The sequence below is a fragment of the Ochlerotatus camptorhynchus genome, unplaced genomic scaffold (assembly GCF_037179485.1).
Source record: "Ochlerotatus camptorhynchus isolate MF236.1 unplaced genomic scaffold, CSIRO-AGI_Acam_v1.1 ptg000300l, whole genome shotgun sequence".
Taxonomy (NCBI): Eukaryota; Metazoa; Arthropoda; class Insecta; order Diptera; family Culicidae; genus Ochlerotatus; species Ochlerotatus camptorhynchus.
The window spans coordinates 1,526,432-1,541,764 of record NW_027040788.1 but is presented as its reverse complement, the minus strand read 5'-3'; the positions used below and the strand labels follow the sequence as shown (position 1 = coordinate 1,541,764).

Below are 15,333 nucleotides of genomic sequence, written 5' to 3'. Positions count from 1 at the left end.
AGATTATATATTTAGTTTATCTGAAAAATAATAATATCAAAAATTCATGCAAGCGTTCAATCGTCAAGACCATTTTTAAAAGTGACAGTTATTCCGAACCACCCTGTACTACTCACTCACACGCATACAATATCAGACACGAGCAGTAGCTTGTGCGAGCCGCACTGATTTCGTTTGTATTCTCATTGCTTCTATTTTCTTCGATGAACGCTGAATTCTCGCGTCACTTTTCAAATAGACCAATGTAACATATCCACCATTTTGAGAAAAATCGAAGTTGAAGTTCGACAGATTATTATTTTAATTGCTTAGAAACAATTTTGCAATACTATTTTTAATGTAGTCAGTGAATAATAACGTTAAAAATTCAGTAGAAGCGGTAAAATCACAATTTTACTTTGAATTTCATGCTACAAAATAGGAAAAAAGCACATAGGACGTTTTGACTAGTCAAGTTGTGCATCGGACATGTTACATTGGACGATTTTTCTTCATTACATAATCAATGCATGTTACACTGGACGTTTTGTTCTACATGATAATAGATTCCCTTTCACAGATTTCAGAGTAGAATACCTAAGTTTAGATTGGCCTCGCCTTTAGAAAATGAGCACCAATCATGTTAGACAGTCCGAATGACCGAATTAACAATCATGTACCCATCATTTCAAACTGTACATTGGACAATTTTTGACCTGTGATTATCTTAAATAAATGAAAGTAAGTTTGGATGGATGTTTTTGTATCACTTACAATGATAGAAGAGCAATAGTTTGTATCGCTTATCTCGATTTGTTTACATTTGTTTCTAAGGACCTTTTGAAAAGTGACGCGAAAATTGAGAAAAACAGACAGCTGAGCGTAACATGAATTATTTTTAGTGTAGTTGTGTGGATAATTCCTCTCTTATTTTTTTTTTCATGCTGAACCGATTTCGATTGCATTCTACCATAGAGGTAACTCTAAGACTAGAAGGTCCCGAAATAACGTGCTCAACTTTTTGGCTCAGCTCTGGTACTCTCTTCGGTCCCAAGCTAATCGATTCACCCCTCGAAACATAAGAAATTCCGCTAACCCCTCATTTTATCTGTCAAACTTTCATAGCGAATCAAAACAAACATTGCGTAGTACTAGAATTTTGACTAGAATGGGGTACGTTAATCGTTTGCTTGGGACCAATAGGCTAGTCAAGTAGTGAGCCAATTTAAAATCGATAGTTTCGTATTGAGTGTTGATTCTACTGAGTGGGCTGAGTGAGAATTTTTCAGAAAGAATCACTTTTTATGTTTTAGCTTTTCACATAAATTGACTCATTTCAATTGGTATTAACATGGAGAAAAGTTTTATACTGTAAAACATAAACGTAAGCGTCATGCAAATACTGTAAATCTGCTGTGGCCAATTCAACTGATTTAAATCACTGAGCCGAAAAATATCTCACTCGGTTAGTTAAACCGTTAGCGTTCGGATTTTACGCGTTCAATCTGGTTCTACCTCGGAAGAGAAAATTGTTGAGCTGCCTTTCAGTTTATCGGTTCCGAGTCTACCTGCAGTAGGATTGGGCGATCTTGGATCGATTCTTTGTCCACGAAAAGAACGAAAAAATCGATCTCTTCTTCCTATCTTATCGATCTTCAAAAAAAAAATTAAATTGTGTAATTGTATTTACATCTACAAAAAACGAGGTACTCTCACCCCATGCTGCGTGGTAAATTAAACGAACATAACGTGAACATCAGCATCGCTCCCTACAATGACGTCACTATTTGCGTTTCCGATATTTACGAATACAGCAACATTTGATGATTTTATTGCTCCTTACCGTCACGACAACATAAGGTGAATCGCTGTGACATCCTTATTCTCGGAACCACTTCGAAACTTTAAGTGCAGAAATTTCAGCTTCTACGACACGTGCAACATTCAAATTGTTACTCCACGTTTGCTGCACTGCAGCATACATGAAGTAGCAATTTCAGGTGAAATGGGGCACCGATTTCCGAGATTTGTGTAATTGAAAATTCGAAGTGGAAGTGCATGCATAGCCTACGTGGTGGCCATTTGTGGATTCCACAAGGAATCATCTATTGAATATTATAAAGGAAAGAATTTCTTGAAGTACCAACGTAAACAAGCGTATAGTCCATTCTATATGCAAGAGTATTGATGGTCCGAAAGTGAGGATAACAATAACAAACCAATATTTTTGGCTAGAGCGAAAGTGAGGATATCAAACTAAGCACTTGGAAATGGGATTACGAAAGTGTGCGAGTTATAAACGTCAGAAAGGTCACTTAAAACAAAAACCATAAGATCGATCTACCAAAGATCGATTCTTTGGTACTGATTTAATCAGTGGATCGATTCTAGAACCAAATGTAAGATCGATCCATCAAGATCGATCTTTCTCTAAAGATCGCCCAATCCTAACCTGCAAAGTCACTTGGTTGGAAGAATTTACACTCATTCGGCAATCTGTTTGTACACAGAAAAACAAAACTACCCACCGCTTGGGTTTTTTAAACTCAAATTTGAGTTATTTGACCTCTGCCCGTTTCATTTCCTCTCGCTATTGTTGTCAAAAATAGAACGAAAGATTCGACTCAACCGTCTAGTTCCGTACGAGAAGCCAAAATTGAGTAATATGCGATATACCCAAATTTGAGTTAATTGAACTTAATTTTGGGTAGAAAAAATTGAAAATAACTTAGCGATGGGTAATTTTTTTTGCCGTGCTTAAATGCAAACTACTTTGAGCTGGTTTACCCAAATTTGGCTTATCGTACGGAACATGGGAGATGAGTGAAAAGAACTTAATTTTGGGTTGTTTTGAATTTCTGTGTAGGTGAGGATGGCTATTTAGTTTCTGTGGTGCTGCTGGTGAATTTTGCCATGCTTGCTCACCAGCAAGAGAGAGCGTATGTTAAGAGATATTTTGTGTTCTAACTTCCTAACACAACTTTTCGTTCCTGATATGTGAAGAAATAGATCGCGAAATGTGACTCATGAACTACTTTTTTTTCGTAACTCATATACCGTATGAAAAACTCATGTAAATTTCTGCAATATATAGCGCACACTTTATTGACGCTGGATTTGGCGTAAAATTACATGATATCTCATGTAAAATATAGCGCCATATCGCATAAATCAGCAATGTTGTGTACAAGCTTGTGAACAATTTCGTTGTTTATGCCAACTATACTCCAAATTAACCGAGAGGAGACAGTTAAAATTCAGAATTTTTTTTCAGTATGCGAAACCGTTGACGTTTGAATATGAGTAACGCACAACAAGAATTACATAAAGTGAAAACTTTATAAATGTACATTAAACAGGGCCCAACAAAGTCACTTTCAATTGAAAGTCGTCAAGCGACGACGAAGCTGTCAACCATCACTTTCAATTGAAAGTCATGTTGTCTTCTCTTCGAGCAGATTCCCTTCAAAATCAACAGAACCACTTTCGAGCAGTTTTCATGCTGTTTGTTTTGGCTTGACTCGTGTTCATTTCGTCTTTCATTGTCAAATGAACTTACTTTCGCATTAAAGCGAAGCTGTTCGGTCCAAATTCGCGCTGTTTTTCTGACGTTTGTCGATTGTTCACTGGGTTCATTTAAGCGCATGCGTTGATGTCAAATTTATCGTTGTCGGGTGGTTTGTTTACTTATCAATATGGATATTTTTGGAATCGGGGTGACGTCTTAAGATCGAAAATCGATATGCGACGTCATTTTAATATCCAAGATCCATTTTAATATCCAAGGCTTTCAGTTTAAAAAAGGTGGAAATACTGTAAAATACCTATATAGGTATTTTTTTTAATAGGGATGTCGGCTAGAGACTGAAAATCGATATCCGAGGCAAACCGAGATGACGGCTTCCGATTTCAAAAAAAGTGAGAAATACTGATTCCGACCCATCAATATGGATATTTTTGGAATCGGGGTGACGTCTAGAGATCGAAAATTGATATGCGACGCCATTTTTAAATCCAAGATGGCAGCTTTTAGTTTAGGAAAAATGGGAAATACTGTCAAATACCCATGAATATAAGTATTTTTGTAATCAGAATGGTGTCTAGAAAATGAAAATCTATATCCGACGTCATTTTGAAATTGGCTTTGGCGATGGCGGTTTCCGGTTTCAGAAAAAGTGGGAAATACGAGGGGGCGACTCTATCTACGATGAAGGAAACCATATTTTTTGCTGCGGTTAGCTGCGCGCACGCTGAGTAGATAGTAAGAAGATTTATGACGATTCTGAAGATTTCTTGCAAAAAGATGATGCACGATGCAAGTAGATGCGAGAAATGAAAGAAGATTTTTCGAAGATTGATTAGCCAGTGTGAGATTTGTTGAGCACCTAGAATTGAGATTTAGATGTGTCGTCCCCTTCGGGGAAATACTGTCAAATACCTATCAATATAGGTATTTTTAGAATCGGCATGTCGCCTACAGGCTGGAAAACGATGGGCGAAGTCATTTTTAAATCCAAGATGATCGGTTTCAGAAAAAAAAGTAGAAAATACTGATGCCAACCCATCAATATGGGTAATTTTGGAATCGTAATGACGTCTAGAGATCGAAAATTTATATGCGACGCCATTTTGAAATCCAAGATGGCGATTTTCAGTTTAAGAAAAATGGGAAATACCCATAGATATAGGCATTTTTGGAATCTTAATGATGCCTAAGAAAAATCGATATCCGACGCCATTTTGAAATCCAAGATGGCAGTTTCTGATTTCATAAAAAGTGTGAAATACTGTCAAATACTAATCAATATTGGTGTTTTTGGAATCGGGATGACATCTAGAGGCCGGAAATCGATGTCCGATGTCATTTTTAAATTCAAGATATGATGGCTTCCGATTTCAGAAAAAGTGGTAAATACTGTCAAATACCCTAAAACATGGGTATTTTCGGAACGGGATGACACGTAGATGCCGAAAATCTATGTCAGACGCCATCTTGAAATCCAAGATGACGACTTCTGGTTTCAGAAAAAGTACTTATCAATACGGGTTTTTTTTTTCGAAATATTAGTAACGCCTAGAGGCCAGAAATCAATGTTTGGAAATCTGTCAACATGCCATTGAACTACCGTGTGTCTGGTTCGTAACTTTTCATGAATAGATATTCGCAAATGAGTGAAGTGTCAGACACGTTTGCCGAATAAGAGTATTCAGTTTTGTAGCACCAAATGAATGAACGAATTTGTCTTCCAGCGGGACACCGTAACATCCGTAAAACTGGTAAATTCATGAAATTGGAGCTAGAGCTGCGGTGTTTTTAGCGGCAAGCACTTATTGGTGAGTTTTAAGAAAAAATATGGAGTTTTGGCCCAAATATGTACCCTGGAGGGCTAAGGCTCCATTGAGAGATCCGGAACATCCGTAAAAGTGTTCAATTCATGAAACTGGTTCTAGAGCTCACTGTTTTTTTTTGCGAACACACTTGTTGATGTGTTTTTAGAATGAATTTCACATTGTGGCCAGAATATGGACCCTGGTAATCACATAATGGTCCTATGGAAGATCCGGAAAATCCGTAAAAGAGGTAAATTCATTAAACTGGTCTTATAGCTAAATGATTTTTTGTGCATTCATTTGTGGCCAAAATATGCAACATATTGATCTTCTTTGAGATCCCGAACATCCGTAAAAGTGATCAATTCATGAAACTGGTTCTAGAGCTCCATGTTGTTTTTTTGCGCAAGCACTTGTTGATGTGTTTTCTGACTGAATTTGGCATTATGCCGAATTATGCATCCTGGAGGCCACAAACAGGTTGTCTAGATGATCCGGATTATCCATAAAAGTGGTAAATCATGCTTGCAACAACGTATGAAAAATCTGTGAATGGGTGTCTTCGGGAAAGTTTTCATATATTTTTTAGACAACTTTGCAGTGACCTTGGCCATCTGAACAACTTTGCAGCAAACAGTTATTCCCCAGAATGCCAAAGTCTTAAGATATGATACATGCACAAGCTCTAACGAATTAATTAATTAATTTATCTTTATTAGGGAGGCTTTCAGCCTGGGGCTGGTTCGCCTCCATTGCTCTAACGAACACTAGCGACGTGTAGTGAGTAGCTTCCACACTTATTGTCCATCATTTGAAATGACTTGGTTAGCTTACCAACTATGTAGAAGACTGTATTTTCCTAGTAAGTCAGGATCTTGTGATAAAGCACGTAGTAAACATCACATATGCAATAGAGCCGCGTAACGGGAGCATTCGCAACTAACCTGTTCTTCACCGAAAAAAAAAATTGTTGAGGACTGTATTTTCCATGAAAGTCAGGCTCATGAGATATAAATAGCACATAGTAAATCTCATACGCCGTCTAGTGACTAAACTCTGACTAAAGACCTTAGTCACCTGAAAATGTTTGCCCAGCACAGTAACTTCCTGTATCGCCGGGATCACGGGGTATTTCATTTTGGAACCAATTAAATCAAATCCCACATACTACGTATATTCCATTTACGCGATTCACTCGTGTAATCGAAATAACCCTAGAACAACGAACTGCGGACACGCGACGAGGCACCCACTGTTGTGGCCACGGTGTGGCATCATACAACATGCCAAAAGATTATGTGGATGTAATGTGGCGTAAGGCGAACCTCGACAAGCTTTTTTACCATGCTAGCAGATGCCACTCCGCCGCCATATTAGTGAATACCTTGACTAACATCATGTTGACGTTCACCACATGCAATGTTTCAGCATAATGTTTTGACATGCCACATCGCCGCCACAGTAGTGGGCAGTGGGTGTCTGACATTAATCGAGGTACCCACTGGTTTGCATGTTTTGTGGCGTGAGATGAATGTTGTCATGATGTTTTGACATGATAGCACAAGGACATGAGGGGTACTAGGGATTATATTTTGTTGGAAATCCTCTGAAAAAGTTTTCAGAAATATAGTATTTCAATGGCTATACTTCTTAAGAATATATAAGCAAAATTGGGAACCTGGCAATACAAAATCTCCCCCAATAACCCACGTAATTCGATGTGAAAAGTTAATGTTCACTTTATGCAACAGCTTTTGACCATCCATATTCAGTGTCATTACATGTTGCTGGACCATTCGCCAGTGTTATACAGCAAATGTATCATGAACAAAAACTAACGCACACAATCCATGCCGAATCAACACTCGAATATAAAGATTCTTTCGATGATACCATCAGTAGTAAATCGCTTGTGTGAACTCCTTAAAAGTTGAGTAAACATATTTGGAACCTAATTTTGAATGGGATGGACACTGAATTTAGAAAATTTGTATCTTTAATTTAGGATTAAGAATGTCGCCTTGGTTCAAATGTCTGAATAATGAGTTAAACATTGATTAAGACATTGAATATATAAATAACTAATTTTGAAATATTGAATTGAGTATCAAAAACAATCTCGTAGCTCTACGTCAACAATGCGGTCATGCTTCGGACACAAACCTTAATTTGTTTTTAATGAAATTCTGTTTTGGGACTACAAATGAGTTCAATCATACCACAAGATTTAAAGTTGATAATCACAATTTTGGTGTAGCTGGCTGTTGATTTTTTTCCAGACCCACTTCCCCCAGTGTACCTTATTTCATATTTTACAAAGCATACCACTTCTTTCAATTCCAGCAGAGTTCTATGAGTAGTGTGGGCCATTTTTATTTAAAAAAATCCTGGGTAACCCACAAGCTTCTGCTCCATGAGCAAAAACGGTCGCTACCAGGTTATCGAGATCCTTCCAAAAAATCAATCGCGACAAATGATGACCCGGCAACATGAAGCTATTCAAATGGAATCAAATGTATTAATCATGTGGTCGACAAGTATAAGTGGTCATGTTTAGAAGCAGAAAAAAAAATCGATGCGATCCTTGCTACAATGAGAAGAAGCCTAGGATTGAACCTACGATCTTCGGCATTTTATTTAATCGAAATAGAGTCAAGTGCAAATGGAATTTAAAGCATCTCAGATTAGTCGCACAAATCAAATCTCGATTATAGAAATTATTCACATTGTTTAAACCAAATTAAACCCGTTAAATGCCACATTGAATTAAAAAAGAAACCTTCACTCTTAATAATGAAGTAATCACTTCACACAAGAAACTGAATCGGTACATGTTCATACATCTTCTTCCTGAAAAGAAAATAAAAAAAAGCTTCAATCCGCCTGCAACTCGGACAAAAAAGTCGACAAAGGCAAAGTAATTACATTTTCCTTCATAAATCTTACACCCAACAAGTCCACGTACGGTCCAACCTCATCCCCCACACCTATCCGCCATGCTATATGTTCCGGCACAACATCACACAACAAGTGTACTACACAAGGAAAAACGAGTGTTCACGTTCTCATACCTACGCTTTCCGGGGTGCATGAATCTCTGCTGCCTTCCTTCCAACCTTATTCCATTTAAACGCAAATGAGACCCAGCTGTGCCTGGGCCGCCTTTTGGTCAACTTTTTCCGTTTTGTTTCATTAAGCTCGAAAACTTTTCGCTGCAACTTAATTTTCATGCACTTGCTGCACTCAAAAAAAAAAAAAACAATTAAAAAATACAAACATTGGTTCGCGATTCTAGAGATTTCAGCTCGTCCGGACAAAAGCTGCGGCAGAAAATTAACATAGAGCGGCTTGTCACGGTGCTGGAATATATTTACCCAAATGAGCTTTGGAAAAAAAAATGTCGCCTGATGAATGCCATTATATAGTCGCTTCTATTTTGGACGAGAATAAGTCAGCAGAAGTAAACTGCACTTTCGAGTTGATGCATTTTTGGCGAGTTAATTTTAACTTTGCCTTTTGTGTGGTTTCCTTGTTAAAATTCAGTTTTCCTCCTGCACCATACTGTTTGACTGGTGGGTGGGCGGAGGCAGCTTTTCCATTACCCAATGCGACCGCTAGCTAGCGATGTACACTGTAACAAAAGTGTTAGCTGATTTCGTCGCATAAATCGGCGTTTTTTTATATTGCACAAAAAGAATTAACATACAAAGTGACTTAAAATTAGTTAGATTGTTCTTACATGTTTGATATCAATAGTAGCTCTAAGCTGGATTGCTTTTAACTGTGCATCCATTTTGTAACCACGACGCCTATTTTTTCCTGAGAAACGCTATCTGCTTGCTACTTTTTCCCGGCCTCCGCAGTAGCAGAAGACAAGTGAAAAAGCTTCTTCGTAGGAATAAAAGAAAAGTTTGTAATTTACTGGCGACCGCAGGTGAGCGAAAAATCACTTGCCCGGTAGCAGCATCGCCTTGCCAGTTTGCGAGATTCTTATCCTCCAGGGACCAGGCAATAAACCAAGAAGCATCTTCCGTTCCGCTTCCTGAGGTAGTATAAGTTTTCATTTTGTTCCGCCAAAAAGTGTGTTTGCGCTTTCTATCGTAAGACAGGCTTCCAGCAGAAAGTTTTAATTTTACTAATATGATCTAATTTTTCTTACTTTAAGTATCACAAAGTACTCATGACTTTCTTTTCTCCTTCTCTTTGCCGTTGACAGCACCGTACGTGGTCCCTCTCCTGACAGGATGGCTCCAACGACGACGATCGAAACCGTCACCATCACTAGGCCGCTCAAGGTAAGACTTCGTTTGCTTGCTTTTAAAAGCTATATGATGGCGTCATCATCATCTTTCTTTCCCTCAGGTAATTGCCTTCATCTGTGGAGTGATAGTGGGAATATTAATGATTCTCGCACTCACCTCCACCGATTGGCTGATGGCGGAGAGCTGGCGTCAGGGATTGTTTGTGCACTGCATCGAGGAAGATTACTCGCCACCACTGCCGTTCAATCTGCAGGATCCTGCCGGTTGCTACTCCAGCCGCGATGTCAGTAAGTAGCAATATCAAACTGTAAACAAATAAGGAATCATTAGTAGAAACTAAAACCACTCTTCTCTTCACTCTCCCCACAGCCTACATCAAAGCCACCGCTGGCCTTTGTATTATTACACTCTTCACCGATATTGTAGCGACGATACTGACCGGTCTCGGGCTGAACACGCAGGATCACAACCGCAAGTACAAGTACTACCGCGTCGCCGTGCTTGTCATGATGGTGGCATGTAAGTAATCGAACCCATCGCTGTTTCCATTTACTGTTTCAAACTGTCCAAAATATCCCCCACCGCCATATGATTTAGGACAATCTGTTTCACTATGTACAGTTTGAGGATTCCTACCCATATCTCATTTTCAGCGGTTTGCAGGTGGTCAGCGGTTTGCAGTACTTTCGAATTTCGCTCGTTGGGCTTCCGTTAGTTGGGCTGTTGTAGCCCACCTAAATCGACGTCAAACCTAATTTCTGATAGTGCTGATTCCTTTTCGAAGGGTTCATGCATGAACAATTTGAATATTTGCTAAACGTTTGTGATGGTAATATACAATCGATGAATCCAACAACCAATTTTCAGCTTTGACAGCTCAGCCCAACTAACGAAAGCTTTTCACTAAGGCTCTGAACCATTTGGTGGATTATTTTAACTATCCGAGCTATCCGAGCGTGGTTATTTCTGTCAGACAAGAAGTTAAATTTTGACGACCGTGGCTCGAAAACCGGTCGATCGACAGCACGGGGATTTTCGAACATAAGAAATAACTTTCGAAATGTCACTTTTAACTACGAGTTAAATTTAACTCGGCAAATGGTTCACAGCCTAAGTGGGCTATGAGTTTAGCCCAACGAGCGAAAGTCGACTATATTCCAAACTCTTCTACTTTTTTAACACTAATGTCTGTATAGTGCGACTAGCGACTTCCGACGTCATTAGCGACTTAGCGAAACCAGTGATGCAAGCGAGAAATGTCGCTACGATTTTCAGTCGTACGCATCATAGTATAGTTGATAGGACCTTTTCAATTGTTGGTCTACAATATATTGAATTGGTTCCGCTTTTTGATAGATCGAAATTCTATCCGCCAGACTATGAATATAGCGACTATATACCATAGTTGTGTCTAATTGCAGAGTCGATCAATTCGATGCTAACATTTCTTAAGGGCAAACTGCTTTTGTAAACAATTAACCACTTCATTCGAGTAGTTAAAATGACATTTACTACCATTCGAACTTTTAAATAAAACATTATTTTGAGATTTTTTCTTCTAGAACCTCGAGAAAAGTAACCAACATTTGTGTGTTTCATAAAAAAATAGAAATTAGTTGGTCCAGTTTTGTGAAATCGCTGGTAGAAAGTCAAGCCAAAACAGCTTGACAAAGTGGTCAATTACTCCAACCACCGAGTTTTCGCAAATAAAAGCTCACTCGTGCAAAGGGGCCCCACAAAGTCACTTTGAATCGAAAATCATCAAGTGACGATGAAGCTGTAAACCATCACTTTCAATTGAAAGTCGTTCTGTCTTCTCTTCGAGCAGATCCCCGTCAACATCAACAGAACCACTTTCGATCAGTTTCGATGCTGTTTGTTTTGGCTTGACCTGGTTCATTTCTTCTTTCATTGTCAAATGAACTTACTTTTGCATTGAGGCGAAGCTTACTTTTACTTATCCTGGTCCGACATCCCTCAGGATTGCACCTGCATCACAATGTTACGCCAATTCACTCGGACACTTCCAAGATCCTGTTCCACTTCGTCTAACCATCTTGCTCGTTGTGCTCCTCTTCGTCTTGTACCGGCCGGATTCGAGGCAAACACCATTTTTGCGGGATTGTTGTCCGGCATTCTTAAAACGTGTCCCGCCCATCGTACCCGTCAAGCTTTCGCCACTTTCTGGATACAGGGTTCGCCATAGAATTGCGCCAGCTCGTGGTTCATCCTTCGCCTCCATACACCGTTCTCACATACCCCGCCAAAGATGGTCCTAAGCACTCGTCGTTCGAAAACACCCAGTGCTTGCAGGTCCTCCTCGAGCATCGTCCACGGCTCGTGTCCGTAGAGAACTACCGGTCTTATCAGCGTCTTGTACATGGTACATTTAGTACGGAGGTAAAGTTTAGCCGACTTCAGGGTCTTGTGGAGACCGTAGTTATCACGACTTCCGGCAATAATACGCCGACGAATTTCTCTGCTGCAGTTGTTATCCGACGTCACCAATGATCCGAGGTACACAAAGTCATCCACCACCTCGAACTCATCTCCGTCGATTGTCACGCTTCTGCCTATGCGAGCCCTATCCCGCTCGGTTCCTCCAGCTAAAAGATACTTTGTCTTCGACGTATTCACCTTTAATCCAACATTCTCTGCTTAACGATTCAGCCTGAAACGTTCTTCCGACAATGTCCACGTCATCAGCGAAGCAGATGAACTGGCTGGACTTATTGAAGATCGTACCCCGCATGTTAAAGCCCGCACGTTCCATAACACCTTCTAGCGCAATGTTAAACAGGAGACAGGAAAGAACCATCGCCTTGTCGACGTCCTTTGCGAGTTTCAAACGGGTCCGATAACGCACCCGATATCTTCACGCAGCACTGTACACCATCCATCGTAGCCTTGATCAGTCTAGTCAGCTTCCCGGGAAAACCGTTCTCGTCCATAATCTTCCATAGCTCTTCACGGTCAATAGTATCATAAGCGGCCTTGAAATCGATGAATAGGTGGTGCGTAGGGACTTGATATTCACGACACTTTTGGAGGATCTGCCGCAACTTAAAGATTTGGTCCGTTGTCGATCGCCCGTCCACAAAACCGGCTTGCTCCCACAAATCTGCTTACTAGCGGCGATAAACAGCGAAAGATGCTCTGGGAAAGCACTTTGTAGGCCGCGTTAAGAATAGTGATCGATCGATAGTTCTCACATTCTAGATTGTCGCCTTTTTTTATATACTGGGCATATTACTCCCTCTTTCCACTCCTCCGGTAGCTGTTCTGTATCCCAGATCCTGACTATCAGTCGGTGCAGACAAGTGGCCAACTTATCCGGGCCCATTTTGATAAGTTCCGCTCCGATACCATCTTTCCCAGCTGCTTTGTTGTTCTTAAGCTGTCGGATAGCATCCTTAACTTCGCCTATCGTGGGAGCTAGCTGGCATGTCCCCCTCATCCGCTGTACCGACGAAGCCATTCCTCCTGCCGCCTTGGTCCTCCGCCTCTGTGCCGTTCAGATGTTCATCGTAGTGCTGCTTCCACCTTTGAATCACCTCACGTTCGTCCGTTAGGATACCCCCTTCCTTATCCCGACACATTTCGGCTCGCGGCACAAAGCCTTGGCGGGATGCGTTGAGTTTCTTGTAGAACTTGCGTGTTTCTTGAGAACGATACAGCTGCTCCATTTCTTCGCACTCCAGCTCTTCCAGGCGGTGCTTCTTATCCCGGGAAAAATGGGTTTGCTGTCTTCGCTTCTGTTTATATCGCTCCACATTATGACGGGTTCCTTGCTGCAGCATCGCCGCCCGCGCTGCGTTCTTCTCGTCCGAAATCATCTGACACTCTTCGTCGAACCAATCGTTCCGTCGATTCCGCTCCACGAACCCAACAGCGCCTTCAACAGCGCTGTTAATGGCTGCTTTCACATTGCTCCAGCAGTCCTCAAGAGGGGCTTTGGTGAGCTCTCCCTCATCCGGCAACGCTGCGTCGAGGCATTGCACGTAATCAGTTGCGACTTCGGGCAGCTTCAGTCGCTCCAGATTGTACCGTGGCGGGCGTCGGTACCGAATGTTGTTGGCAACGGAAAGTTTTTGGTGCACCTTGACCATTAGAAGGTAGTGGTCCGAATCGACATTTTCGCCGCGATAGGTCCTGACGTTGATAATGTCCGAGAAGTGCCTTCCGTCGATCAAAACGTGGTCGATTTGCGATTCTGTCTGCTGCGGTGATCTCCAGGTGTACCGATATGGGAGGCTATGCAAGAAGTAGGTACTACGTTATGGCCATGTTCTTAGAGGCGGCGAAATCGATGATTCTAAGGTCGTTGGCGTTCGTTAGCTGGTGAGCGCTGAACTTTCCTATAACCGGTCTGAATTCCTCCTCCTGGCCGACCTGAGCGTTAAGATCTCCGATCACGTTGATTATGCTGACATTGAAGAAACGGCCTTTGATCGTCAACTTGCACATTCTGCTATTGATTGGCGCTTCTGCATTTCGCCCATCACGATGAAAGCTGTACCCAGCACATGTGTATTGCCGCAGCTCTGGTAGATGGTATAACCATCTCTATACGTACGACCGACGATCCTTTCCAGCAAACCTCCTGCAGCGCTACGATTTCGAACTTGCGGACCCTCAATAAATCGGAAATAATGTGGGTACTTCTCAAGAAATTGGGAGACTTGCAGTTCCATGTTCCGAGTTTCCAATCGTTAGTCCGTTTTCGTTGCTTGGGTCTATGCCGATTGTTCCGGTCCGTATTTACATTGCTTGTTTCCTGTACTTTTGTTTTTTTTTACGGCTGGCTTGTAGGGCCTGCACCAACCTTCATTGTCTCGCCGGGGGACCATCGTGCACAGCACTGTTTAGAGTCCCACGCTGGCTCCAGGAGGTTGATCAGCCGCTCCTAACATGGAAAACAGACGCCGTTTTGAGCCGTACCTCCATGGTGGTCAGACGCTCGAAGACTGCACTCCCCAGAGAGGAGTCCCCCCCTCCCTCTTTCCCTGTCAGCATACTACCAAGGTCCCACCGGGGTTGGTTACCCGATCTTCCCTATGGTTACTCGTACCCCAGCCGACACCGCGGGGAAGTTAGGATAGGAGTTACTGGACAAGAGGCTAAGGACCGCTGGTGGGGTCTATTTTATACCTGCAGATACGCGAATTATCAATGGTACGCATTGTCCAGCCGTTTACCAGCCGAACCGAAGCTTTTCGATCCAAATTCGCACAGTTTTTATGGCTTTTGTTGATTGTTCCTTCGGTTCATTTAAGCGTATGCACATAGATCTGTGCATTGGATGTCAAATTTATCATTGTCGGGTGGTTGGTTTACCCTTCAATATGGGCATTTTTTGAATCGGGGAGACGTCTAGAAATCGAAAATTGATATTCGACGGCATTGTAAAATCCAAGATGGTGGCTTCCAGTTTAATAAAAAGTACTGTACCGGATGATGTCTAGAGGATGAAAATCGATATCCGACGCCATTTGGAAATCGAAGATGGCGGCTTCCGACTTAATTAAAAGTGGAAATACAGTCAAATTCACATCAAAATTGATATTGTTGTAATCAGTATGAAGTCTACAGATCGAAAATTGATATGCGACGCCATTTAGTAATCCAAGATGGCTGCTTCCGATTTCAGAACAAATGGGAAATATTGTCAAATATTGATGGGTAGGTATTTTTGGAATCGGGATGGCGTCTAGAGGCCGATAATCGATATCCGGCGCCATTTTGAAATCCAAGACGGTGA

General features: G+C 41.3%; 1 protein-coding gene across 3 annotated transcripts in view; it reads left to right on the top strand.

Moving 5' to 3' along the window:
- Positions 1-15,333, top strand: part of LOC135706994 (transmembrane protein 47) — a 139,797-nt gene that overhangs the window by 117,970 nt on the left and 6,494 nt on the right. For all 3 annotated transcript variants that reach the window (XM_065228710.1, XM_065228711.1, XM_065228713.1), the window contains 3 exons: positions 9,527-9,605; positions 9,673-9,859; positions 9,942-10,091. In XM_065228710.1, coding sequence (XP_065084782.1) covers positions 9,527-9,605; positions 9,673-9,859; positions 9,942-10,091 — 416 coding nt within the window. The remainder of the gene's footprint in view (positions 1-9,526; positions 9,606-9,672; positions 9,860-9,941; positions 10,092-15,333) is intronic.